The sequence below is a fragment of the Pipistrellus kuhlii genome, unplaced genomic scaffold (genome assembly GCF_014108245.1).
Source record: "Pipistrellus kuhlii isolate mPipKuh1 unplaced genomic scaffold, mPipKuh1.p scaffold_m20_p_2, whole genome shotgun sequence".
Classification (NCBI taxonomy): Eukaryota; Metazoa; Chordata; class Mammalia; order Chiroptera; family Vespertilionidae; genus Pipistrellus; species Pipistrellus kuhlii.
Genome location: NW_023425515.1, coordinates 189,162,234 through 189,190,077, shown reverse-complemented (window position 1 = coordinate 189,190,077; position 27,844 = coordinate 189,162,234). Strand labels below are relative to the sequence as shown.

At 53.4% G+C, this 27,844-nt stretch overlaps 1 protein-coding gene and 1 long non-coding RNA gene across 2 annotated transcripts; one reads left to right on the top strand and one right to left on the bottom strand.

Annotated features, from left to right (window-relative positions):
* Positions 1-4,140: 4,140 nt before the first annotated feature.
* Positions 4,141-22,145, bottom strand: LRRC38 (leucine rich repeat containing 38). Its single transcript, XM_036446756.2, has 2 exons — positions 21,440-22,145; positions 4,141-5,382 (listed from the first exon to the last, which is right to left on the bottom strand). Exons 1-2 carry the CDS (start codon positions 22,080-22,082, stop codon positions 5,129-5,131), a joined length of 897 nt encoding a protein of 298 aa, XP_036302649.1. The 5' UTR covers positions 22,083-22,145; the 3' UTR covers positions 4,141-5,128.
* On the top strand, positions 21,689-27,788 carry LOC123652762. The gene is made up of 2 exons (XR_006742258.1): positions 21,689-21,818; positions 27,454-27,788. It is a non-coding gene; the product is annotated as an uncharacterized LOC123652762 (long non-coding RNA).
* Positions 27,789-27,844: the final 56 nt, after the last annotated feature.

Sequence of the window (27,844 nt, the reverse complement as noted above, 5' to 3'; positions counted from 1 at the left end):
TTATTTGACAACAGAGGTCAGTGCCCTGACTAAATAATCAGGTGCTGAGTGTTTTAGATTCTTGAGGCACGCCGGTTGAAATCGCTGCCCCCGAAAGTAAAAGAGCAATATTCTGGTGGTCACATGACCCCCCTTTCCTTCCCCTGCTCCCCAGCTACATGGCTTCATTTCTCAGACCCTCTTACGTAAAGTAGTTAGGGCCTGATGACCAAGTTCAAACCAATAAGAAATGAGCAGCAGTGTTGTGTGGGACTTCTAGAAGCTCATCCACACTGTTCCTCCTCTGGCTGGCTAGGATGCTGACGTGATGGCTGGAGCTCAGGCAGGCACGGTGGACTATGAGGTGGGAGCCAGGTGTTGCGGATGGCAGAGCCACGGTGAGAAGGAACCTGGGGTGCCTGGGGTTGTGGAGCAGCCACACAGTCCTTTGCGGACCACCTGGTCTGAGAAACAAGCCGCTCTCCTGTTCACGCCCCCGTGGCGCGGGTTTTGCTGCTGTTATTTGCTTGTTTGCTTATCTGCAGAGCGAACCCAGTCTGAGGTGCTAGGGAGGCTTCCAATCCTGGTGTGCCATTAGCCAGCTCACTACCCAGACTGGGGTCACTTTACCTCTTTGCATCTCAATATTCACGCCAGCAAACTGGCGGGGAAATAAATGATTAGTAATTAGAAAACTTTCTCGTTCTAAAATCCTCTGATTCTAACTAGTCTGAAATACAAGCCTTCCGACGTGTTCCTAAGGTCATTTTCCTAAGAAGGGTGGAAGGCGAGGTGTGGTTGTCATGGAGATGCCCTTGGGGTGCTATCTAGTGCTAACCAGGCCCAGAGAAGATGGGACAGAAGGAACCTGGGCCCGCAGGGAGAGCCAGCACGTGGTCAGAAAGGCCAGTCAGAAGGGCGGCAGCCCGATCCCTGTCAAAGGACGCCACTGCTTTTGCCCAGGCTCAGGCACCAGGAAGCGGTGGGAGCAGGGTTTCTTAAGCAAGAAAACCAGAGATGACTCCGGCTTACCACAGCGCAGATGTCCAGAAGAGGGCAGTCTAGGACATCCGGAGAACGGACCTGAGACGTAGAGCCGCCAATGGCCCTGGTCCCAGCAATGGAAAAGGCTTCCTGGCCCCCCAAAAAGATGGAATCTCAGAGCCAGGTCAGGACTTCGTGGCCCAGGTGGGCCTCGATGAAGAAGCTGCCACGACCTATAGCTGTCTATTCTGTTTTGGAAGTTCCAGTTCCCGTCTTTTCAAGGCCTGGTTGCTGCGGCTTGGTGGATTGAGTGGCGTCCCATGGGCCAAGAGGTCCCGAGTTCGATTCTCAGTCAGTCAGGGCACATGCCTGGGTTCCGGGCTCAATCCCAGTAGGGGGCGTTGCGGGAGGCAGCTGATCTGTGTGTCCCACTCATCGATCTTTCTGTCTCTCTCCTCTCCCTTCCTATCTAAAAATTAATAGAGAGAAAAAACATTAAAAAACAAAACAAAACAAAAAACGATGGTTACCCAAGACCGTGAACTCTTTCCAGAGAGGTAGGCCGCCTGCTGTCTCTCTGCCTCCCATTTCCACGTGGACTGTGGAACCACCGGAAGCGGATGTGAGTTAGGTTGCCAAGGAAATACAAAGGTGTTCATTTCTGTGCGGTTCCGCCTTTTTCTTTCCTTGATTTCCCCCCCAAAAAAAACCCAAAACAAACATACTTTATTTCTCTTCTAGGGCAGGGGCTGTACCTACTGGTCTATTTTTAAAAATATATATATTTTTTATTTATTTTAGAGCTGAAGGAGAGGGAGAAAGAGAGATAGAAACATCAATGATGAGAATCATTGATTGGCTGCCCCCTGAACTTGTCCCCTCCCCCCCCCCCGCCCTTGTGCCCACAACCCAGGCATGTGTCCTTGACTGAAATCGAACGTGGGACCCTTCAGTTTGAAGGCTGACGCTCTATCCACCGAACCAAACCAGTCAGAGCCCACTGGTCTATTTAGAGCAAGGTCAGGGCCAACCTGACCCAGAGAAGATGCTCAACGCATGTGCCTTGAAGATCGGACAGAAGGAGCCTGGGCCCGGAGGGAGAGCCAGCATGTGGTCAGAAAGGCCAGTCAGAAGGACGGTCCTAGCCGAAAGGAGGGCGGGGCTGCAGCAAGCTGTCCCGTGTCTGCAACAGCGAAGCGGGATTCTTCTTTCCCGTTGGGTGAAACGCCATCACAGACATTTAATTGCTTCAAGTGAACTGTTCCGTAGCATTTGGTAGGTGCACAAGGTGGTTCCACCATCACCCCATCAAGTCCCCGAGCATTCTGTCACTCCCAAAAGGGAGGCTCGTGCCCATCTCAGGCTGTTCTGTGTGCTGGGAGGGACGGGGTGGTGCCAGCGTGAAAGCAGCCCAGTGGAAGGGCGTCAGGGGGTTCTGACACCTGGAGTGGCACGGATTCTCCTGGAAAACATGCTGAGCGAGGGAAGCCGACCGAAGGCCGCATACTGGCTCCATTTATATGAAGTGAGTGTCCACAGACACAGAGGAGACTCAAGATGGCAGGGGAGGGGCTGGGGGAGGGGGAAGGGAGAAGGGGCTGGGCAGGGGCAGAGGGAGGAGGCAGGTGCAGGGAAAGGGGCAGGGGGAGAGGGAGCCTGCTACACTCTCCCCGGAACCAGAAGACAGGACCAATGCTGTCCCAGGTGATGCCCAGCCGATGGTTTGAGGGACACGCAGCTGCAGGTGGTCATGCTCTGCCTGGACTCACACCCCACGTGCCTGGGAGTCCGAGTGGAGGCCAGAGACTACGAGGCTGGAATTCCAGGCCCTCCTGTAACCCCCACCCCTCCTGCTGGCACACTGTCTCTCCCAACAAGCATCCAGACTCCGTAGAAGCTTCAGGATCAGTGAGAGAATGAGCTCTTGGAGGGAACCGCTCACAGTGACAGGCTGACCTCCATGAACAGCAGATCACTGGAAAAGTGGAAAATGCCAAAGGCCCTGTCTCCTCCTGCTGGAGGCGGTGGGCAAGGACGGGTGAAGGACACCCACTTCTTGCAGTCCCTGGGACTGTGCAGGGAAAGCCTGTCCAAGTAATTAATGGAAGCAATTAGGGGTCAGATGGTCACGGGTGGAAATCACACAGCACCCAGTCACAGATGCCAAGGCTGGCCGTGCCAAGGAGAGGACACAGGGGTGGGGCAGGAGGACTCAGAGAGGAGAGGGGGCTGCTGCACTGCCCAGCAGGACAGGGAGCGGATGAGGCTCGCTCTCGGACTCTCCGATGAAATGTAGGCTATGAAGTCTGCATCCCTAATCAGCAGCCCACACTGAGGCTGAGGGGAGGCTTCTGAGCCACAACAAAACTGGCAACTGCTGAGGAGGCCACACCAGCAGTGGTTCCTGGCATCGCAGCCCTGGGCTCAGCACTGCCCTGGCAAGTGAAGAGGCATTTTCCTTTCATGCATTTGCTGCATCTTGTAAATCCTTCCCTGGTTGTATTTTCTCACTTCAAGTCCTTGGGAAGGGTAGAAAATGTTCCATCTACCCATCCATCCATCTATCCATCCGCCCACTCACCTGTTCATCTACTCACCATCCATCCATCCATCCATCCACCCACCTACCTACCCATCTGTCCATCCACTCACCTACTCACTCATCAATCCACCCACCCACCATCCATGAGCCCACCCACCTATCCATCCATCCATCCACCCACCCTCTTCATTTATACACTTCACAATATAATTTTTTAAAAGAGGTGACGCTTATTTTTACTGAGAGACTTCACAATATTAATCAGGCTCCGGCCAAGCCCACACCAGGTCTAGGCTCTGGGAATACAGGGGAATCATGACAAGCATGGGACTCACTCTCGTAGCGTGCAATCTGCACAAGCAAGCCAACGACACCCAGGAGGCCCACCCAGCCCTGAGTGCTGTGAAGAGAATGCATTAGAGGGCGGCAGGTGAGGGTCTCTTTGGCTGGGATGGGCAGGCAGACTTCTGAGAAGGTGACCTTTGAGCTGAGACCTGACTGACAAGAAGAAGTAAAGGTCAGGGCCGTGGTGGGGAAACTGCGGCTCTCGAGCCACATGCGGCTCTTTGGCCCCTTGAGTGTGGCTCTTCCACAAAATACCAGGTCCTGGGCGAGTCTCTTTTGAAGAAGTGGCCCCATCTGTCAAGCCCCACAGGGCCCAGTGCTGCTCACGTGTGTCGCCTCACATCACCCCGCTGGGCCCATGACCCTGCTGGTGCCGTACTGTCTCAGAACCAACGGGCTGCATCCCACACGCTGGAAACCACTGCCTGCCACGGTCTCAGCTCCACAACCACGTCTCTCACACACACACACACACACACACACACACACACACACGCTGAGGCCGCAGGGGAGGTTTGCAGAGGCCGAGTCCCAGTTCATTTGTTTCATCATTTTACCATTTTGTGGGTCCGATGCCTCCTGCTTTCTAGAAGCCTGGCCTCCAGGAAGGTTTCAGCGCAAATTCTGGAGCTGGCGAGTCTGGAACAGAGCCAGCAGAGGGGACGGCTGGGGAGCAGCTCAGGGACAGGGTCTGGGGATGGGGAGAGAAACGCCAGAGGGAAGTGACTCTGAGCAGAGCCCATGGGGCTATTCAAAGCAAATGTCCTTCCTTCGAGGGCCGCTGCCTCGGGGGTAAGAATCGAGGTTTGTTTTCTGTCCACAAAGGTTTTCCCAACCAGAATGGAACCACCACCACCCTCCCGCCAGCTCTTGGCTTACTCCTGGGTGCCATGTTAGCCAAACGTGGGAGAGAGACCTGAACCCCAACCCCTACTGTCTGAGCGGCCGCCTCCTGGGAGGAAGGAGGTGTGACCTGGTGGCCCAGGCCAGGCCAGAGACGTGGATGTCACAAAGTCATCGTTGTGGGCGAGCGCTGCGAGTCTGGTTTCCCGCCGGCAGCTGTGAAGCTTGACTCCATCATCTCCCCACGCACCCCACACTGGGCCGCAGCCCCTCCTCCAGGAAGCCTTCCTGAGCTCCTTGAGCTAAGGATTATACACTCTGAGGTCGGAGGTCCCACCCGGTGCGTCCCAGGGTCCACTCTGGGCGGCTCAGGGCACTGACCGCGTGGGTCTCAGCATCTCCCTCTCTCCTCGGACGGGAGCCACCAGCGTGGGCTCAGTCGTCCTCATCCTCATCTTCCTCCTCGGCGTCCTTGCTGGGGGTGCACCTCTGGAAGCACTGCACCACGGTGGCCAGGACGAAGCTGGAGATGATGGCGGCGATGGACACGGCCACGCCCGAGAAGATGATGATGAACAGGTCTGTGAGCGAGAGGCTGAACTTGCACTCGCTGAAGCTGGCCTCCGACAGCTGGCGCAGGAACACCCTCCTGTTCTCGGGGGGCAGGGAGCACTGGATTTCATCGAGGCCTGGACAGGGCGGGCAGGGCGAGAGACAGGTTTAGGCTGTAGCACAGGATTGCCTAAAAGTTGGCAAGGCGGGTGCTTGCAAAGTGCAAAACAGAAGCAGCCCCCCCAAAAAACAAAAGGGGGAGAAGTTGATTGAAATGGAATTTGAGCTTTTTTTAAAGCCTCAGTGTAACTACGATGGGACACATGCTTTAAAAAAATATATTTTCTTTTATTGATTTCAGAGAGGAAGGGAGAGGGAGAGAGAGATACACACATCAATGATGAGAGAGAATCATTGATTGGTTGCCTTCTACTGGGGATGGAGCCCACAAGCCAGGCAAGTGCCCTAACCAGGAATCAAACCCTGGCCTCCTGGTTCATAGGTCAATTCTCAACCACTGAGCAACACTGCCTGGCTATGGTACTCTCCTAATTTTGAGTCACTCAGGATGGTGACGGGAAGGCAGCATAAACTTTTAGGGTTTAGGATCTCTATAGACCCTAATCCAGACCTGGTAATACCCGGCCTCTGGGAAGGGGGATGGAGGGCAGGGCACATGCTGTGGGGTGGGGGCTGCTAGTATGTGTTACCAGCATAATCTGTACATCCTGACTGATACACAATATGAACTACGTACAAAGTGTAGACTTCAGATACAAAAAAAATGCATGACATTAAAATGCATAAAGAACTCACATTTTCTCTTTTTTATGTGGAAGAAAAGAGAAAAACAAAACAATAGTAGCTCACCCTCATATTGCACTTACAAAGTACTAACACTGTTCTAAGTGGTACGTACATATTAACTTCCAATTCGCACAGCCACCTTCTGAGGTACGCACTGTTGTTATGCCAACTATGGATGAGAAAATGGAAGCTCGGAGAGCATAGAGAGTTGCTTTCAGCAACACAGCTTCTCAGAGATGCAAGAACACCATATGTCATTAAGGTTAAGCACACTTGCCTCTGACCTCTGCTTACCTCGGGCTTCCTTTTGTTAGAAATAAGGCGAGCCCCCCAAGTCAGGGGTTCTGGTAGAACACAAAACATACTCAGGAGCCAGGCAGCAAGGCAAACATCTTTACTTTTACATAGAAGGGTGCACACACATGGTCTGGAAGTGTGTGCACACCAGCAGGTGGGCTGCTCGGCTTTATAATTCCTGATGTATGTGACCTGTCCCTTGCTAGGAGCTCAGGCACACAGTCTTTTGTGATTGGCTAATTGAAAGGGAGGGGCTGGCCTTTGCTGTTTCAAGATGGTGGCCCCCAGGGGAACTGCAAGCCATGTGGCCAACATGGCGACTGCCAAGTCACGCAGTCCAAAATGGTGGCTGTCTAAGCTGTTCTTTGACAGAAAAGATGATTTATTTATTTTCACACTCAGGAAAACCTTCCATTGCTCACTTCTTCAGCACTTCCTGAATTCAAAAGCTGACCCTCAACCCATCTTCAGAATTACCTGAAAGTTTAGATGATTTCTTCGAACCACTCTAATTAACTGGTTTCTGTCTTGCAAAGAGTGGCTCCACTAATTGCAGAGTAAACCTGCAACCACCTTTTGGGGTCTTTATTTGCATATGTTTCCTTCTCCAGCTTAGAAACAGAAGAGGAATGAAGAGTGGCTGAGCTTCCTCCTTCCTTCTGTCCTGGCCCATCTTTTATGTATCAATAGCCAATCTATGATGCTCTCTTCCCCATGGGAACCATTGCCTGGCAACCAGATTCACAGTCTCTCCTCCCAGACTCAGTGCCTACCTTCTCTACCCAAAGAATTAACTGGACCAGAACTCTGCAGGTTTCTCCAGCTGCCACTTGACTATAGTTTGTGACTTTTTCCTTTTTTTGAAGAAGAAGAAGAAGCCAAACTTTTGTTTACTTATTTTGAGCATTTAAATGCCTTTGAATAGGACAGGGGAGCTTTAAGACAGTGTTATATTGCAAGTTCCTTTTGGACACTTTTCTTCAATGGAAAAGTAGAAAAATAAATTGATCTGCCTCCTCTTTTCTTTCTTTTTTTAAAAAAATATATTTTATTGATTTTTTACAGAGAAGAAGGGAGAGAGATAGAGAGCTAGAAACGTCGATGAGAGAGAAACATCGACCAGCTGCCTCTTGCACACCCCCTACCAGGGGTGTGCCCGCAACCAATGTACATGCCCTTGACTGGGATCGAACCTGGGATCTTTCAGTCCACAGACCGACGCTCTACTGCTGAGCCAAACCGGTTTTGGCCTCTTTTCTTTTTAAGGCATATATTTTTAAATTGATTTTTGAGAGAGAGAGAGAAATATCAGTGTGAGAGAAAACCATTGATTGGTTGCCTCTCATCTGAACCCCAAGCGGGGGTCAAACCCACAACCTTTTGGTATACAAGACGATGCTCCAACCGAGTTGCCTATCCAGGGCTTGACCCACCTCTCCTTAACATCCACCCCACCCCCAGCCAAAGGTGTTCTGACAATAAATAATATGGACACCAATAAGCAGTATGAAGCACAGGCGGTTTCTAAAGCCAAGATACCATTTGCCCAGATAGCATTCAGGTCGTCAGAGGCGATCGTTACCCAGAGGAACGCTGCACGATTCCTTGTTCAATGGGCCGCATTGACTGAGCAGACACAGAGCCCTGTGCCGCATTCACTGGAAAGCAAACACAACAAAACACCACCAGCCTCAGAGCCCGCCCCGACGCCTCACGCCAGTTCCCCTTTCCACAATGTTCTTGGTGCCTTGAGATTAGTTTGGCATTTTTACAGAGTGACGCTTTGAGGAAATGTCATGTCTCTGCGGCTAGAAGAGACAGACCTGTTTAAAAACCGCCAAACAGGAGCCCAGCCGGGGCAGGAGACCCCAGGACACACTCGTAGGTGCTTTCACGATAAGATCCACCGGCTTGATGGGTTTCCGCAGCTCACAAAGGGCCGGGGAATGAGAAGAGTCGGACAAAGAGTCAGTGGGGCCTGTAGAGGGGCAGAGCATCGCTGCCAGAGTCTTCCAAAGATGCGTTCAAGGCCGACTGCAGACTCTGGAGTTGGGGTGACCTCACTTTGGGGTTCCCTCTTCTCTCTTGCAGGATCCTACTTTACACCAGAATTTCTCAGTCTCAGCACAGTGACAATTGGGACTGGATAACCAACCCTATAACGTGGAGGCGGCCTGCGCACTGAGAATGCTTATCATTGTCCCCGCCCTCTGCCTAATGGAGGCCGGCAGCATGTCCCCTCCCATTGTAACAATAAAAAATGTCTCCGAGACCAGGAGGTCACTGTTCAATTCCCGGTCAGGGCACATGCCAGGTTGTGGGTTTGATCCCCAGTGTGGGGCGTGCAGGAGGCAGCCAATCAATGATTCTCTCTCATCATTGATACTTCTCTCTCCCTCTCTCTCTTCCTCTCTGAAATCTATCTATCTATCTATTGGGTCGGCAGCTAAGTAATTGCGGGTTTCACACACATATGGCTTCAGTTGAATTTTTAGGTTTGCAGACGTAGTACAAATGTAAAACACATTTTGTTATTTGGTAGTTGGCTATTCAGCTGTTAATCAGTGAAAAAAGTTTTTTGATCTGTTTTGTAGTTTTCGTTTGGCGTTCGTTGAAAAATGGAAAATCAAAAGGAACATTTTCGTCATATTTTGCTTTTTTATTTCCACAAGGGAAAAACACATTGCAAGCTCATAAAAAGTTATGTGCTGTTTATGGTGACGAAGCCTTAAAAGAACGGCAGTGTCAAAGTTGGTTTGCCAAATTTCGTTCTGGTGATTTTTCACTCAAAGATGAAAAACGCTCTGGTCGTCCAGTTGAAGTTGATGACGCCCTAATCAAAGCAATAATCAATTCGGACTGTCACAGTACAACACGTGAGATTGCAGAGAAGCTTCATGTATCACATACATGCATTGAAAATCACTTAAAACAACTTGGCTATGTTCAAAAACTCGATACATGGGTTCCTCATGAACTGAAAGAATCACAGTTAACACAACGCATTAGCAGCTGCGATTTGCTAAAGAAACGTAATGAAAATGATCCATTTTTAAAACGACTGATAACTGGCGATGAAAAATGGGTTGTTTACAACAATATCAAGTGGAAAAGATCGTGGAGCAGGCCAGGCGAACCAACTCAAACAACATCAAAAGCTGATATTCATCAAAAGGAGGTTTTGTTATCAGTTTGGTGGGATTACAAAGGAATTGTCTACTTTGAACTCTTACCACCCAACCGAACGATCAATTCTGATGTCTACATTGAACAACTAACGAAATTAAACAATGCAGTTGAAGAAAAGCGGCCCGAATTGACAAATCGAAAAGGTGTTGTATTCCATCATGACAATGCAAGGCCACACACATCTTTGGTCACTCGGCAAAAATTAATGGAGCTTGGTTGGGATGTTTTGCCACATCCACCATATAGTCCTGACCTTGCACCATCTGATTACTTTTTGTTTCGATCTTTACAAAACTCCTTGAATGGTAAAAATTTCAATAATGATGATGATGTCAAATCGTTCCTGATTCAGTTTTTTGCTAATAAAAACCAGAAGTTTTTTGAACGTGGGATTATGATGCTGCCTGAAAGATGGTAAAAGGTCATTGATCAAAATGGGCAATACATTACAGAATAAAGTTATTTAGTTCCATGAAAAAATTGTCTTTGATTTTCTTTAAAAAATCCGCAAGTACTTAGTTGCCGACCCAATATATCTATATCTATATCTATATCTATATCTATATCTATATCTATATCTATATCTATATCTATATCTATCTATCTATCTATCTATCTATATATATATATATATGTGTGTGTGTGTGTGTGTGTGTGTGTGTGTGTATGTGTGTGTATATATATATAATTTTTTTTGGGGGGGGGACCTCTCCAGACAGTGCCATGTGTCCCCAGGAGGGGAGTGGGAAAGGAGACAGAATCCTCCATCGCACCCCTCCCTCCCTTGTCAGGGGAAGGGCTCCTGGCTGCTCCGAAATGGGTACATGGATGAACAGTGCCCGGAACTGAGGTTTGGATTAAAAGACTAATATTCACAGCCAGGAGCCCCGCTCGGGCTGCCCAGTGGTTTTGTTTGTCATCACCAGGTCTTTTATTTTAAGAATCTAAAAAACAAACAAACACTTAAATCAGGAGATGAGGCAATGTTGCCACATGGAGACAACTGTCAGGCTTTTGTAATGAGACCGGACACATGCCGGGGCCTGCTCACTCACCCGTGCCACCTGGCTGGCCCCAGGGCAGCGAGCCTGTCGCCCGTCTGTCTCCGAGGCAGCTGGGCAGTGAAAGGCAGGGGTAGGAGTTGAGGAAAAGACCATCCGCCTGTGACTAAGATCTCCTGGGAGCCTGAAACCCACCCATGTACCATGACCGGGACCTCCTGGTCGACACTCAACCACTGAGCCGCACCAGCCCAGGTGGAGCTGCCTCATTCTGTACTGAGCCTGTCCCTGGTGTTTCTTCAGTCTGTGAGTTACCTGATATCCCTGAAATAAGCCCCTTTCTTGCTCATATTTGCCAGAGTTGGCTGACATGGTTTTTTGTCTTGTTTTGTTTTAAACTATTTTTATTGATTTCAGAGGGGAAGGGAGGGGAGAGAGAGAAAAAGAGAAACATCAATGATGAGAGAGAATCATTGATCAGCTGCCTCCTGCACGCCCCACACTGAGGACTGAGCCCACAATCCAGGTACATGCCCTTGACCAGAATCCAACCTGGGACCTTTAGTCCGCAGGCTGATGCTCTATCCACTGAGCCAAACCTGCCAGGGCGGTTGCCATTGTTTATACTCAAGAGGTACAACCAATGGATTAGAGGAAGATGGAGTTCAAGGATGGGCTGACTCCTGTTCCACAGCCACAAATCATCCCGCTCGGCCAGCTGCCCTACCAAACCTCGTACGTGCAGGGTGGCTGCAGAGCCCGAGAGAGGGGGAAGGACCAGTGCCGCTGGCCTTCTCTCCCAGGGAGAAAGCACAGGGAGCGGGCGCGCTGAGGGGAGAGAGGCCCTGCCCACAGCCCACTGCTCCGTGCCCTCATGGCACCGTTCCTTCTCCGCCAGGGCACACAAGGTTAGAGCAAGGCCCCCTTCCTGGTGCAGGGGGCTCCGTACCTGCCTGCCGCCACCCCTCGGGGCTCTGTCCCCTTCACTAATGACTCCTTCCCAGCTGCTGACACCTGAGCTGGGAGGGGGAAGAGCTGCCATTCTCCTGAAATAGATGATGACACAGAGGAAGGCTGAGAGGAGATTAATCTTTCATCCCTTGTCAGCGCACGGGCCCCCGGCCAGGGGATCTCTCAGGGCCTTTCCCCAGATCTGGCCTCCTGGAGCGGCCTCACCCAGATCCACGACAGGTGCCCCTAAGCAGTTTCTGCCATTCAAAATATGTTGTTGGCTCGGCTGGTGCGGCTCAGTGGTTGCGCATTGTTCTATGAACCACAAGGTCACTGTTCAATTCCCAGTCAGGGCACATGCCCGGGTTGTGGGCTCCATCTCCAGTGGGGAATGTGCAGGAGGCAGCCGATCAACGATTCTCTCTCATCATTGAAGTTTCTCTCTCTTCCTCTTGCTTCCTCTCTGAAATCAGTAAAAACATATTTTAAGAAATATATATATATATATATATATATATATATATATATATATATATATATATATATTGTTTTCCTAATTCCACTTACTGCAGGGGTGGACAAAAGTAGGTTTACCAGTATAGTTGTGAGTATGCAAAACACAGAGTTTATTCCTGTGCTGTTATTTATTCATTCTTATATTATTTTCCATTGGAACAACTATAAACCCACCTTTGCCCCACCCTGTAAACAAAGCCTGCGTACACAGGACAGACATGAAAAGGGGAACAAAAGCACCCACAAATACATATCTGACACCATTCTAGATTTTTCTACGGGACCTGTACACAAATCCTCCCAGGAGAAATATACTCCGCCATGCTGTGGGCTAACCACACCAGGAACATCTCTCCCTCGAACCCACACGGAGATCACATAGCAGCTGTAACGGCTCCGGGTATCTTACTGTGCAGATGAGCTGTGACTTCCCCGATTCCAGGATGTTTGTGGTTTTTTCCTACTAGAAGCAGAGCTGCGAGGAGCGTCCGTGTACACATCCTTCATTGTTTCCCCAGACGCACTCCCACCAGTGGGAGATTGTGAGAGAGGCCCCGAACCCGTGCCCACCACGGCTCTTTGTCACCCTCTGCCTTGGCCAGTCTGCGCTGTGACATGGCATGTGGTTGAGTTATTGTAGTTCGCGTTTCTCTGATGTCTGCTGCGCTCATTGACCACTTGTGTTGTTCTGGGAACTGTCTGCCAAGACCAGAGAGCCTGAAGTCTGCCAGAGGTGTGAGGAGGCCCTGGTGACCCGGGCTCCTCAGGGACAGAGTGGCTGCTCTTCACCCAGCTCCCTGCTGGAGCTACGCGTCCTGTCCCGGGAGGGGCTCCCCTGCCCCCGCCCTGGAGGAAGGGCCAACACCGGTTCTCCGGGGGCCACTGGGCCTGGGTCCCACGGCTCTCGGCCAGAGCTCACCACTGCCATCACTCCTCTGCCACCCGCTGCAGTGAGGGCTCAGCCTGGGCTGGCGAGGCGCCTAGCCAGGCCCTCCGCACTAGCCCCCCAGACTCCAAACCGAAAGAACTAGAAACAGAGCAGCTTTTGTCCTTCCGCACACACAGGGCTCCTTTCAGAGGGGACCTCCTGGCTTCACAGCCTCTCAGATCGCAGGGCACCTGTGACGTGTTAACGCCCCTCCCTGTCATCACCCCCCACATATTTCACAGATGTGAGGCCAAGAGAGGTCAGGCAACTTGTCTCAGGGCACAGGGAGTGTGGGTGGGACCCAGGTCTGCTGACTCCCTGGGCAGTGCTCTCTCTGGGCACCGGGGTCCCAGCGGACTATGACGGTGAGCATCTGGGGAAGTTGTGGGTGCCACGGCCCGTTCCGCGAAGGAAGACTGCACACAGGGGCGTCTGAGGTGTGCACGCTTGCTCCTGCTCCTGGGGGCTGGGATGCCTGGGGACCCGGCTCCAATTTCCGGTAGTGCCGATCTTTGCCCTCTCCATCACTTTCATTAAATACCGATTGCTGCGTAGGGAAAATTCCCCGCCATCCTCCCTGTCCCGGCCGCAGACACTTCTCCTGATTAAACAGTCAGCTGATGTCCACCAGGGGAAGATGTACCAGCGGACAGTGCACCCGGCCAAGGGCTCCTGCTTGGTCCTGGCCCCACCGAGCGTGTCCGTGGAGGGCAGCAGAGAGGAGTGAGCCCTGCCCCAGGACTGAGACTTGTGTCTGTTACCCTACACTCCGGCCCATCGCCCATGGAGCCTGAGGACAGCCACACAGTTGCATGCACAGGCATGGGAAACCAACTGACCTGCAGGCAGTTTTCCTAACCTGCCCCCCTCAGGAGGAAGTGAGCAGAGATGGTCGCTGAGGGCCCAAAGTGTTCTCCTCTGGTGGCATGTATGTGTTTTCCACGACCACCACCATCACCATCACTCCCGCATCTCCACCATCACTGTCATTGCTACTTCCATCACCTCCCCTGTGTCCACCATCTCCACCATGATGCCCACCTCCTCCCTGTTCACCATGATGTCCACTACCTCCTCCATGTCCACCATGACACCAACCTCTACCATTTCTACCACCACCACTGCCACCACCTCAATTATCAATAACAGATGCTTGCTATTAGTTGGGTCCTGGGCCGAGTGCCTGGGGTACCAACCTGTGTCTCATTATTATTGACTAGAGGCCTGGAGCACGACACTCATGCACTGGGGGACACGGGGGAGGTTCCTCAACCAGGCCTGCACCCTTTAGCAGTCGGAGCTGTCGTCCCATCAGCACAGCAGCGCTTGCCAACCATCAGCCTGGCTTGTGGCTGAGCGGCGCTCCCCCTGTGGGAGCACACTGACCACCAGGGGGCAGCTCCTGCATTGAGCGTCTCCCCCATCTCCCCTCCACCCCCATGGTCAGTGTGCATCATAGCGACCGGTCATTCTGCCACATTTTAATTTGCATGTTACCCTTTTATTATATAGGATGATCTGGTCAGAGAGAATCTTCTGACACAGCCAGGGTGAGGAAATCTAAGTTGCCCTGTGAGTCTGGGACCTCCCACAGATCACGGCAATCAATGCTCCATACTGTCTCTGGGCACTCAGAGACACCCTCTGTGGCTCCCTCCTGAACCTTTCCTTCTGAATACGGAGTCCCAAGTTGGTCCCTAATGATGGGCTCACTGGAAGAAGAAACAGGAATATCCTTGGGTTGAAAAGGGGCATGTGTGTTAGTGGGGCCCCTCCAATGACACGGTGAATCTTGAGTTTACATTCTTCAAGGACGTGCTATTTATGGAAACTCCCACTATTTATCAGGATCTATAACAAGTACTTTACCATTATCATCTCTCTTAATCCTCTTTCTCAACAGCCCTTCAGAGCAGTTGTTCTCAACCCTGGGGTGATTTCCCCACGCAGGGAGCATTTGGTGATGTCTGGAGATGTCTTCAGTTGTCACCCCTGGGTGGGGTGCTACTGGCACTGAGTGGGTAGAAGACAGGGATGCTGCTAAACATCCTACAGGGCACAGGACAACCTCCACGGCAAAGAATCAGCCGGTCCATAATGCCAATGGTGCTGGGCTGAGGTGCCCTGCTTTAAGGTGATTTGTTTCTCTACTCCCATGAAAACATTTTTTTAATTGCAGTAAAATACCACAACATAAATAACATAACATTTGCCATCTGAGCTACAGTGGCATTCAGTACTGTTGTGCAACCATCACCAGCATCCATTTCCGGAACAACTTTCACCTTATAAAATTTAATCTCTGTCCTCATTAAACACTAACTCCCCATCTCTCCCCTCCCCCAGGCCCTGGCAGCCACCATTCTACTTCCTGTCTCTATGTATCTGCCTGCTTTCAGGTGCCTCAGACAAGTGGACTCATATACTATCTGTCCCTTTGTGAAATGCTTGTTTTGCTTAGCGCAATTACCCCAAGGCTTATCCGTGCTGTAGCCGGTGTCAGGATTTCCTTTCTTTAAGGCTGAAGGATGCCTCGCTGTATGGGTGAGCCCCATCTCGCTCATCTATTCATCCGTCAATGGATACTGGGGTTGCTTCCACCTTTGGCTCTTGAGCGTGGGGGTACAATGCGGGGTACTTTTTAGATGCAGAGACAGGGGCTCCAAGGAGCTATGTGACTTGCCCCAAGTCATACAGCTCATCTGAGAGGGTCTTGATGTAAAGGCAGGCCTGTCCACAAAGCCTACCCTCTCTCCATGACTCCACAGGGCCCTCAATATTCCCGGGGCTCACTCAGAGACTGGTCCTCACCTGATCTCTCTCTTCGGGGGACAATTTCATCCAAGCCATAGAACTGGACTTTGTGTCTCCCCCATCTCTGCTCAGTGATGCTACCTTCCCTCTCTCCTCTGCACCCTGTTCATCCCTCTCTGTCACCCATGATGCTGGGATGGGCTGGGACAGGGAGGGAGAGGAGATAGAGGGAGGATCTTGTGGGCCAGGGGTAGAATCTGGGTTTAAGCACAATGGAAGCCATGGGAGGTTTCCAGACACATCTTATGCTGTGTTAGCTGCAGGGGATTCAAGGGGAAACGAGACACATTTTGTCCTTGAAATGGGCCAGACTCATGAACTGTCACTATCAAGCTGGGGTCATAGAGGTGGCACAGGACCCAATGAGAGTGCACAGGGCAGGCTCCCAACTCAGCCTTGGGGTGCCCAGGGCGGTGGAGGGGGGAGCTAAGTGAGAACCAGAAAGCTAGAAGGAAAGGTGAGAATGGGGACATGTAACAGTTGGGCGAGGACCTGAGAGCAGGAGCCAGGAGGTGTGCACTCCGCTGCGACCTCGGAGGCGAAATTCCCAGAGCTTTTCCTCTACCTGCATGAGGATGTTCCCTTCAGCATTGTCCAAGGACCAAAATGAGGCATCTACCCATACTTCTAACAGGAGACAGGCCAGTTCCATGGCCGGCAGACTGCGGCTCGCGAGCCACATGCGGCTCTTTGTCCCCTTGAGTGTGGCTCTTCCACAAAATACCACGTGCTGGCTGAGTCTATTTCGAAGAAGTGGCATTAGAAGAAGTTTAAGTTTAAAAAAGTTGGCTCTCCGAAGAAATTTCAATCGTTGTACTGTTGATATTTGGCTCTGTTGACTAATGAGTTTGCCGATCACTGGGCCAGTTCATAGATTGATAAGGTGACCTATTACGTGGCCACTAAATGTTAAACTTTCAAAAGCTAAGAACCATAGGATGTCACTCAGATATGGGATATAAAACTGAAACTCGTGAACACACAGCAGTGGGACGGTTGCCAGAGGGAAGGGGGCGGGAGGAGGAGGGGTCCTGATATAAGGTAACTGGAGAAGACTTGACTTTGGGTGGTGGGCACAGGATGTGGTATACAGACCTTGTCCCTTGGATGCCATTTGGAGAATTGGCTCACGTCACCGTAAATGTGCCAGATCCGGGTACTCACGACCACCCACATGATGTGGGGCCCTCAACGCCCTTCCAGCCTGAAGGCGACACAACCTTCCAAGCACCTCATCTAAGGTGACCAGGCGTCCTGCTTTTGGCAGGACGCCTGGTCACCTTAACCTCATCCCAATTACACTGGAAATCACAAGATCCGGGGACGGTGGGAGGCGGATGGCCACTTGGCTGAAAGGGCCTCCCCCTTGGGCATCTGGGTCAGCTGGCGCGGGGTCACTCAGCGAACAGTGGTCCTGGCCTCCCCAGAGCAAATCCCCCACGCGTGCCCTGGGCTGTCCTGGGTGGGCAGGGAGCTAGGACCACTGTTCTCTGCTTCCCAGCAACAAGGTCACCCTGTGAGTGAAGCGACAGAGGGACGGGATGGATGTGCTGCTTTCAGAAAGGGCTGGGGTTTGGGATGGAGCAGCAGGACCCCAGGAGCAGGCTGTCCAGGGAGCAGACGAGGTGAGGTTGCCTCGGCCTGTGTACACGGTGGCCTCGTCCCCGGAGCTCCAGACCATGGCGCCCGTGGGAGCCGACAGCTGGCCCCGGACACAAGTAATTGTGAGAAAGGTGACACCGGAGACTCGACTCTAATTAAGAGGCAAATTAAAAATGCAGTAGCCCGTGGCACACAGGCGGGCACAGACCTGTCAAAGGCGGAGTGAGACCTCGGTCAGCCCCGCCAGGAGCTGGATAAACACACTGAATGTTCACTCCGCTGGGGAGCGAAACTGCGATGCCAATGAAAGCAATGAGGGGACAGATTGCTCTCTGCCAGTCAAATATTTAAAGCGAATAAATCTGAGGACAGTGGGGTGGCACGGGGACTCTCTACTGGCCACCAGTGTCCCCTGTCTGGGGTGCAATTGGGCAAAAATGACTCCAGAGATTAAATATAAGATTAGACTCTCACTCTGTGTTCCCACCTCAAAAAACCCACCCCCAGGAAATCCCCAGAGCTTTTCCTCTGCATCCAGGAGGGGTGTTCCGTTCAGCTTTGTCTGTAGACAAAACTAAGGCACCTACCCATACTTCTAACAGGAGACAGGCCAGTTCATAGATTAATAAAACGACCCATTAGGTGGCCATTAAAAGTCAAATTTTCAAGAGCTATGATTTCACTCAGATGTGGGATATAAAACTGAAACTCGTGAACATGCACAGCAGTGGGGTGGCTGCCAGTGGAACGGGGGTGGAAGGAGAAGGGGTCCTGATATCAGGTGACAGGAGAAGACTGGACTGTAGATGGTGGGCACACGGTGCAATACGCAGATCTTGTCACTCAGAAACCCACCCAAAACCTAGATGTTTATACTGGCCAATGTCATCCCATACATTTAATTTTTTAAAAAGCTAAATTCTTAAAGAACTGCAAAGACAGGGAATTCTCACAACTCAATAAGAAACACAAAATCAGTATAATCTAGTATCAACTTGTTTAAGAAATTTGCATGTGCTTAGGAATAAAACCCAATTAAATGTAGAAAACCTTGGAGGGTGGTGGGCTCCTGGGTGCTTTCCGTTTCTTTAGGAGACTTTTCTCCAGCTCCCGAGTCTGCGTGGAGCCTGTTATTTCATCCTCCAGGAGATAGAACTGCTTCCGTTTTAAAGAAAAAGCACCTTGGAGTCACCAGGGGAGAAAGTTATCAGCTCCGGTCTCTTTGGCTGAACTATATCTATTTTGTCAGTATGACCAGAAGTCCTCACTCTTCCACCACACTGGGCTCTCCAAGTGTCTGACGTCAGAAAAGGAGAGCGGGATTACTAGGAGATGGGGCAGGGACCCCCCCAGAGAGCCAAGGGTCCAGCCTGCCAGGCATGTTAGTGAACTAACTGGTGAGCATCCTACCGCATGACCCCCCCCCCCCCTTCCTAGAGAGGACTCCAAGCAGGGTCTGCCCACAGGGCCCGAGCGGAGCCCAGAATGGCCTTTCCAGGAAGCTGCCCCAGGCAGGGGCCAGGCGAGCAGTCCCAAGGCTTAGCACGTGCACCTGTATAACTGAGCCCCTGATCCCCACTCCTTTCCGCCTTCCCTCCCTACTGCTGCTCAGGCCAAGGTCGCTGGGCATGAGAATTAGTTCCCTTCACTCTCCTAGTCTGTGGGCCACACGTGGCTGTGGCTACAGAGGGAAGTGGAAGAGGAACCTTAGCTATTCAGTCTTCCGCAGGGACCTGCGTGTGCCCTTCCAGAGATGGGTACGAGCGTCATCCTCATTTTACAGATGAGGAAACTGGGGTACTGCAGGTCACCCAACTAGTGAGAAGTAGAGGCAGGATTTGAACCCAGCAGCTCAGTGCCAGAGTCCGGGCTCTCAGCCACGCTGCCCTGCACAAGTGCAGGAGAAGGTGGGAAGGGGGTGTCTGAGGTTACAGAGCGCCCATTCTGAGCTAAGCATGGCTGTGCCCTGATGGAGCTGATCTCATGTAAACACGGTGTGGGATTTGGTCACTGCGTGCTGAGGTTAGAGGTGGGGAAACAGAAGCTCAGAGAGGTCGGAGACATGCTAGGATCACACATCTGGGAAGAATGGCATTTTACATTCACACTGCTCCTTCCTTCCACCCACGTGATCTGGTTTTGATCCCAAAAATCACCGATTCAGACTACCCAGCATTCCAGGTGCCAGTTTCAAGCAGGAGGAAGATGAGGCTCGAACAAAGTTAAGTGGCCCACCCAGAGTCACCCAGGTTTAAGCGAGGCTTCAAGCCTGTGTCTTCAGACTCCAAACCAAGGTCCCTGTAGAGACCTCAGAGGCCACCTGCAGTACTTCAGAGATGAGAACATGAGGCCGAAGGACAGGTGGCCCGTTCAAGGTCACAGCCATCGATGGCAGCACAGAGGCTGAAACCTACAGATCCTGACCCCATAACACCTAGCCCTCACTCGGATGACAATAAGAGCCCGTTATATCAGCTCAGTGAACCGTGGGAGTAAAGATGCCAAGTCTGTGGGGGAGCAGAGGTGGAAACCAACAGAACTGAGGCACACCCCCATTCCACAGTGAGGTCTTCCGGCCTCCGGGGCAGCTTGTGGTGGGGAGCATCTGGGGAGCCCGGCCCTTGAAGGAAGGCAAAGTTTAAAGCTGGGGAGTCTGGCCCTGGCCGGTTTGGTTCAGTGAATGGAGTGTCGGCCTGAGGACTGAAGGGTCCCAGGTTCAATTCCAGTCAAGGGCACATGACCTGGTTGGGGGCTCGGACCCAGTGGGGGCACATGCAGGAGGTGGTCTGTTGGTGGTTCTCTCATCATTGATATTGCTGTCTCTTTCTCCCTCTCTGAAATCAATAAAAATATTTTAAAAATAAATGAAGCTGAGGCGCCTGTACCTTTTAGGGCTTTTTTATGGGAGAGAGCCTGCCTGGGCTTAAAGTGGCAGCTCAGGGCCCTGCACCTGTGAGGAGAGACGGGTCCTGCCTGGGGCAGGTGCTCAGTCAGTGTGGAATTAACGCGTGAGCACAGGAATCTGGGGTGTAGGTGAGGTACACCCTGAATCCTCAGTACATGGAAAAAGGATCTATAGAAGCTATATCCTTATCGGTGTCACCTTTTATAACGTGTGCCACACAGCTCTGGCTCCTGTTCTACCCAGAGCCTTCGGTAGATGAAGGTGGAGCTGGGCTCTGGAGTCCCCGGCTGAGCCCCATGGTAGGCTGGGACCCCTGAGGGCAAGGACACTCTGCCTGCTCCCTGCCTGGGGCTCTTCCCTGTGGGTGCTGAGGTCCCTTCCCTCTCAGCTCTGCCTTTGCTTCCTTCCCACTGGCCTTCACCGGGCCGTAACTGCCGGCCCGGTGCTCCTGTCTGCAGGTGGGGGTGCATGTGTCTGTCACCCCAGGAAAGGCGCACCAGGAAAGGGAAAGGTGCACCTGCTCACATTTTTGTTGGGTGAGATCATATCTGGGCTGCAAAATCACAGAACCTGGCTCTCCGGGAGCAGCCATTGTCCCTCACCAGGAATATCCTCACCCCGTTAGAGAGAAGGGCCGGCTGGGAGCTGAGAAACACTCCTGCTCAGGCCCTGCAGGCTGCTGGGGGGTTCTTAGCGGCTGGTTCTCTGAACTTTCAGAGCAGTGAGAATGCGATTAGTGGTTTCCTATCAGGAGGGCGCGTTCCATTTAGAAGGGGTTAAGTCACCACGCCCACCAGTGCTAGAACCTAGAGGCCCATGAGGTGATTTAGGTGACGGAGAAATGACAGATCTCTAACTCTGGAAAGTGGGTTGTTGGAGAAGGGGGTGGGGGTGGGGGTGGAGTATAGCATCAGGGCCCAGAAATTGGAGAACCCAGAAGTGTCCCTCCCCAGCCCCCTTCCCCAGAAGATTCCCAGAAAAAGTTCAGACTAGGAACTTGCGAGGTTACAGCCCAGGAGCAGCTCTCATCCTGTGGTCCCTCTGAGCACCCAGACCTCTTCCCGCTCCACCCCAGGCCCCCGGGGCTGCGGTGGCCTCTTCCGGCCCCTTCCCCCCTCCCTTTCTCTCCCAGCCCCTTCCCCCTCCCTCCCCCAGCTCCATCCCAGCCTGGCGGCCCGGCTCGCCTTTGGGCAGCTTGGACGCGTTCTCCTGGATCCAGGCGAAGAGGTGGGCGAAGTCGCAGTCGCAGAGCCAGGGGTTGCCGTCCAGGCGCAGGGAGCGCAGCGCGGGCAGCGCGGCCAGGGCGGCCACGCTGAGGCCGCGCAGCTCGTTGCCGTGGAGCTCCAGCACCTGCAGCGACTCCAGGCTCTCGAAGGCCGCCTCGTGCACGCCCTGCAGGCGGTTGTGGGCCAGGCTGAGCCGCACCAGCCCCGCGGCCGAGCGGAAGGCGCCGGCGTCTAGGCGGCTCAGGTTGTTGTGGCTGAGGTCCAGGAAGGCCAGCCTGGCCGAGCCGCGGAACGCGCCCTCCTCCAGCGCGCGCAGCGAGTTGTTGCCGAGGTCCAGGTACACCAGGTCGCCGTGGAGCAGGAAGAGGTCCTCGGGGAGGCGCTGGATGCGGTTGCCGGCCGCCAGCAGCTTGCGCACGTCCAGCGGGAAGGGGTCGGGCACGCTGGGCAGCCCGCGGCCGCGGCAGTCCACGGTGAGCGGGTCCGGGCAGGCGCAGCCCGCGGGGCAGGCGCGCCCGGGTCCGAGCAGCAGCAGCAGGAGGAGGAGGCCGCAGAGCCCGAGCAAGGCGGCGGGGGCGCGGGGGGCGGCGCGGGGGCGCATGGCCGGACCCCGCGAGCCGCGGCGACGCGGACCGGCTCTGCGGACGGCAGGACAGCGGGGCGCCGGGAGCCGGAGGGCGGCGGGGCGGGGAGGGCGTGCGCCCTGACGCGCGGGGGCGGACTTGGGGAGCTCGGAGCGAAGGGACGGAGCGGAGGGGGGACGGGAGGGGAGGGAGGGGAAGAGGAGCCGGGAGGGAGGGGCGAGGGACACTCGGGAAGGATTTCCCAGGACAGGAAATTAACCCGCTGTTAAATCCCGGGGGAGAGACGGGAGGGAGCGGCGAGGGTGGCCAAGTGGTGGTCGCCAAATGCGGCCCCACCGGGACGGCTTACTTGGGGACCTGATCATCGGAACTGTCAGCTGTCGTATGCGCTCCGCCAGGAGCCCTCGCTGACTAAGCTCGGTTAAGGAGCGCATCCCAGCCCAGCTGGTGCCCAGGCCCCAAGCCTGGCGCCCCGCGCCCGCCAGGTGCCAAAGCACGCTCCCTGCGCCACCCGCTGCCAAAGGGAGCGCAGCCCGGGTCACTGTGGCCCGGCGCCCGGAGCGATGCCGGCAGGCTCTTGGGGGGGCGCGACCGGGGCTGCCCATGGGGCTGGGCAGGGCCCCAGAGGGGTGGCTGTTCTTCCTCCCTCCCACCCCTACCCCAATCTCAGCCAGGCCGGCGGGGTCCTGGAGGCTGGCAGCTGCCCGAAGCCCCGCTGTGGCCAGTCAGCACTTTCCATCCAGGTTGGTCCCTGCTCCTCAGGAGCGCGCAGAGGCCAGTGCGGAGCCGCTGCTGGTCTAGGAGGTCCAACCGAAGGGGTGGGGCCTGGTGTAAGGAGGCCTGGCTCCCATGCCTGTGGCCTCCTATCTCTGCACCCCCTGCGCCCCCTCCGTAAAATGGGAACCAGTCCTCTGCCTGTCACCAGCTATGGAGGACCACCACAGGGTCAAGAACCCGAATTAAAAAATGATCTCTTCCCTCTTAACATTCACTCTTCCCCCACCAACTCCAGCTTTGGGTCCCAAGGAAGCAGGTCAGGGAGGGGTCAAGGCTGAAAGGACAGCAAGGCAGGTCACCTCGCTTCAGACACAAGATTCCCCTCCTGCCCTCCCTCCCCCAAGCCAAGCTCCTCCTCCCCGCTCTCTCTTTAAGAAACTCCCAAAGCAGAGATTCTCCCCACCCTCACCCCCGCCCCCCACCCCCAGAGCCACCACGCTGCGGGCTATTTTGTTCCAAATACCCTGGAATTGATAGCTGGACCAAAATAGCCAGGGAGCAGCTGTTGGGCCACCGGCCCCAGAGACCCTGCCCTGGCCCCCCCGCCCTGATGCGCTTTGGTGGAGGCCTGGCTGCTAAAGCCATGGAGCTAAGCCTCGGCCTTTTCCAAAGGTACATGGAGTCTCGGTGGATCAAAACCCTGAGCCTCTGGGTCTGAGCCAGCGGCTCCACAGATGAGGAGTCTCAGGAGCCCTGGGGAGCAGGGGTGTGTGGAGGGGAGCTCTGAGCCACGGGGGTCCTGCAGCTCTTTCCCTGCCTCCATGCCAGACCCCCTGAGCTTCTGGGGGTGTCTCCTCTCTTCTGGGGTCCCCAGCTGCAGGGGCTCAGCCCCTCTCTGGTCTGTCTCCTCTTAAAGAGCAGGTGCCAGAGCGATGGTCTGATCCCCTCAGAGGGGGTGAGAGTGCCCCCTGAAAGGACAGCATAGTAATGATCTTTTGCAGTCACGGGCCTGGTTCCCGCCACTTACTACTATTGATTATGGCCAGAGCCCTCAGCATCGTTGCTTCCGCTGGCCTGCGTTCCACTGGGCTGCTGTCTTGCACGCGTGTGCCCTGTGCCTGTGTGTGTGAGTGTGGCCAGCACTGCCCAGTGTGTCTGAGTGTGGACAGCCATGCCCAGTGGGCAGCTTGGCTGGAACCCTGGCCTGGGCGTCAGGCCCCTGGCCCCGGCCCTGGCCCCACCGCTAGCCACAGCGCCTCTCCTGGGCCACTGAGCCTCTCTGGGCAATACTTACAAGCCCGGGGTCCCTGGGCTCCTGGAAGGTAAGCTTTTCAGGATTTCACACAGTGCGGCGGGAACCAGGCCTTTGCCTCTGAGAAAGTCACCGGAGGAAATGCTGCTACTCTGGGCAATGGGCTCAGGGTCGCCCTTATTCTTTGGTGCTGGACAGAAACCGGCACTCATGGGTGATTTTGATGAATGAAAACAGCCAAATTTCTACTCAATAAATGTAGAAATTTGGCTGTTTTCATTCATCAAAATCACCCATGAGTGCCGGTATTTTGTTCCAAATACCCTGGAATAGCAAGGGCTTGCCTACAGTGTGTGTGTGTGGGGGGGGGGGGGGGGGTTGCTCGGTAGTAAAATAATAAAAGGGGTCCCTGGTCATTAAAGTATTGAGAAAAACCTCTCCTCCTCTCTCTCTCTCTCCCTCTCTCTCTCTCTCTCTCTCTCTCTCTCTCTCTCTCTCTCTCTCTCCCCCCCCCCCCCTCTCTCTCGACCTTGATGCCCTCATCTTGAAACTAGAGAGAAAATGCCTTCTCTCCTCCCCCCCACCGCCCTCCTTTCCCTGGTCCGGCCACAGGCGGCTCGAGGCCCACGTGGAACCAGTGCTGTGGAACGTGATCTGAAAAATGTTCGGAACACGCTGCATGTGAAAGTGGCCATAGGTCTTGCTGTGGTAGGAACTCCTTGCTTCTTGCTTTGGGTGTCCCTCCAAAATCCCCCAAATTCAAACTGAAGCAGTTCTCATCAATATCAGCAGGAGCAGATGTGGCTGAGGTTCGTGGGGAGCAGGGAGGACCCCATCTTCCAGGATTCGCATCCCTTGGTAAAATGCGAGCTTTGCCACGTCTGTCTTCTCCTGCAAGGAAAGCGTGGCCGTGACCTCAGCAAGGTCGCACGGTGAGCCAGTGACAGCTGCTGGAAATAGGACACAGGCGTCCTGACACCCCAGCTGCTCCTCTCCCCGGCTCCCTCCCTCCTGGGCAGGGGCCTCTCCCAGCTCCCGATCAACGTGAAGGAACCGCGCAGGTGGCTGGAGGGACCGTCAGAGGCTGGTCAGCTCCAGGCTTGCATTTATTCTCAGAATCAACACAGTTTGTGATTCTCATTCAGGAGACTCAAAACCCAAGGTGTCCTGGGTGTTTTCCAAGCTGACATCACGCCTCCCCCAACTGGCCAAGCTGAGTCCCCACCTCTGCCCTGTGCTCCCCTAGCTACAGAGCACTTCCTGTCTTGTCTCATAAATGGCCCGTGTCCAACTCCCCGTGAAGCCTTGGGGAGCTGTGTGGACAGTGGTACCCACAAAATCCCCCATGTGGAGTCTGGCCCCTATAAGCAAAAAAATCCAGCCCTAACTGGCTTGGCTCAGTGGATAGATCATTGGCCTGTGGACGGAAGGGTCCCAGGTTTGATTCCAGTCAAGGGCGTGTACCTTAGTTGGGGGCACATCCCCTGAGGGAGGTGTGCAGGAGGCAGCTGATCTATGTTTCTAACTCTCTATCCTTTTCCCTTCCTCTCTGTAAAAAATCAATAAAATATATATTTTTTAAAAATCCATTCAGACTGACCCCTAACTTAGCCAAAATTCTAGGCCCTACATTATAAACAAGACGATGCCGGTATGGCACATGCAGGAGTATGAATGCAGCTGCGGACACCAGGTGTGAGTGATGAGTGTGGCTGGTGCAGGTGACGTCATTTGGGTTACCCACGTGATGAGCGCCTGGCTGGGAAGGAGATGCACTTTGACCCTCTGCCTGGGGTAAGCTGACTTGATGAACCCAGTCTCCATGGACACAGCTTTCTCTCTGTGTCCACCTCCCCCCCTCTCCCCCCCCCCCCTCCCCCCCCCAATCAACTTAGCTAAACCCAGGCTCAATTCTCACCCACTGCTCTTCATCGCTGCCACCACCAGGGGGCGCCCTCTGCTGCCGCAGTAAAACACGTTTTGCTCTGCTCCTCTCTGGCAAGCCAGGACCCACTCTTGAGAATGAAGGCTGCTGCCCCTTTTTACTCCTGGGGGCAGGAGATGAATATGCAAGTGAGCTTCTCTAATCCTCAGATTTCCCATCTGAGAAGTGGGAAATGCCTACATCACTGGGTTGTTAAGAGGATTAATTGATACATCTGTGAGTGCTTAGCACAAGACTGACACAGAAATGGTAGCCACATTATCAAGCTCTTGCCCAGCTGGCGTGGCTCAGTGTTGAGCATCAATCGATGGACCAGAAGGTCATGGTTCGATTCCCGGTCAGGGCATCTATCCGCTGTGTGGGTGTTACAGGCTCTATCCCCTGTGTAGGGTGTGCAAGGGGCAGCTGATCAATGGTTCTCTGTCATCATTGATGTGTCTATCTCTCCCTTCATCTCTGAAATCAATAAAAATATATATATTTAAAAATGATCAGGTTCTCTCTATCTTTTCGCCAATAGCAGGTAAAGATTCATTTGTCTCTCTGGAGTTTATTGGTTAGGGATGCCCTAACATGCTTTAGTAATTCTCCCTGCCCTAAACCTTGTCACACCTGAGACAGAGGGGCAGATGGACACAGATACATCCCTTAGTTCTTTCCTGCCTTTGTTAATCAGCTTAACAATAACCCACAGCCTTCGGACCAACTTCTTTCCTGCCTTTGTGAGCACCCTCCCGCCTTGCCCCTGCTCACTTGGTTACTCTGAGCATGGTCAGACTAAAACTGAGGGCATGGGGTTGGTCCCTCAGCCTGGCACAAGGCAACATCTGTTCTCTGCTCGCAGTCGGTGCTCCTCATGTGAGCTAGTCATCCAGCAAATGTGTGACCTCAGGTTGGGCTGGAGGAGGTTGCGATAGTGTCACCCTGTCTCTCCCAGGAGGAGACAAGCACAGAGCACACATCCCGAGAGTCAAAGGCATGTCATCCCACCGGCAGGAGGCACATGTCACAGCCAGCCCAGGAGTCATCTGCTTCCCTCTCACTGGCCCCTGGCTCCTGTCCATTGGTGGAGCCCCTTGAACCCCCTTTCCTGCCTATCCATGGTCACCCTCTTAGTCCCAGTTGGCATCATCTTTTACTGAAGTCCCCACTGGCCTTCCGGTGTCATCCTTGCTCACTCACCATTCATACTCACTCCTCATGCTCAAGAAAGCCAGAGTGATCCTCTAACAAGGTATATCAGGCCATGTCATCTCCTGCTGGGACACCTCCAGTGGCTTCCTGTGTGTGGCAGGCAGATTTCTAAGGTGACCCCCACCTGCTGGCATTCCTTTAGTGAGGATGAAAAACCCATTGTGTGACTTGCTTCTAATGAGTAGAATAGGGCCAAGATGACAAATGCCATTTCCGTGATTAGGTTGCAAAAGACGATGGCTTCTGTCTTGCTATCAGACTCTCTCTCTCGCCTCTTTAGTCTGTGTGCTTTGATGAAGCACGCTGCCACATTGAAAAGAACTGCATGTGAGGAACTGAGAACGACCTCAGATCAATACCCATGAGTATCTGAATCCTGACAACAATCATGTGAGCATGAAGTGTAGCCTTCCCAGCCAACATCTGGACTGCAGTCACGGAGAGCCTCTGAAGTTGAGAACCCAGCAAAGGCATGCCCAGATTCCTGATCTACAGAAACTGTGAGATTTAAAAATGAGTTTTGTTCCAAACTGCTAAAAGCTGGGGTCATTTGTTACACAGCAGTAACTAGCTAATACACAGTAGTACTTGAAATAAAATCCTACCAGACCCTGAGTGGTCTGACCTGACATGCCTCTCCCACCCATTTTTCATTCTGCCCTTGGCTCACC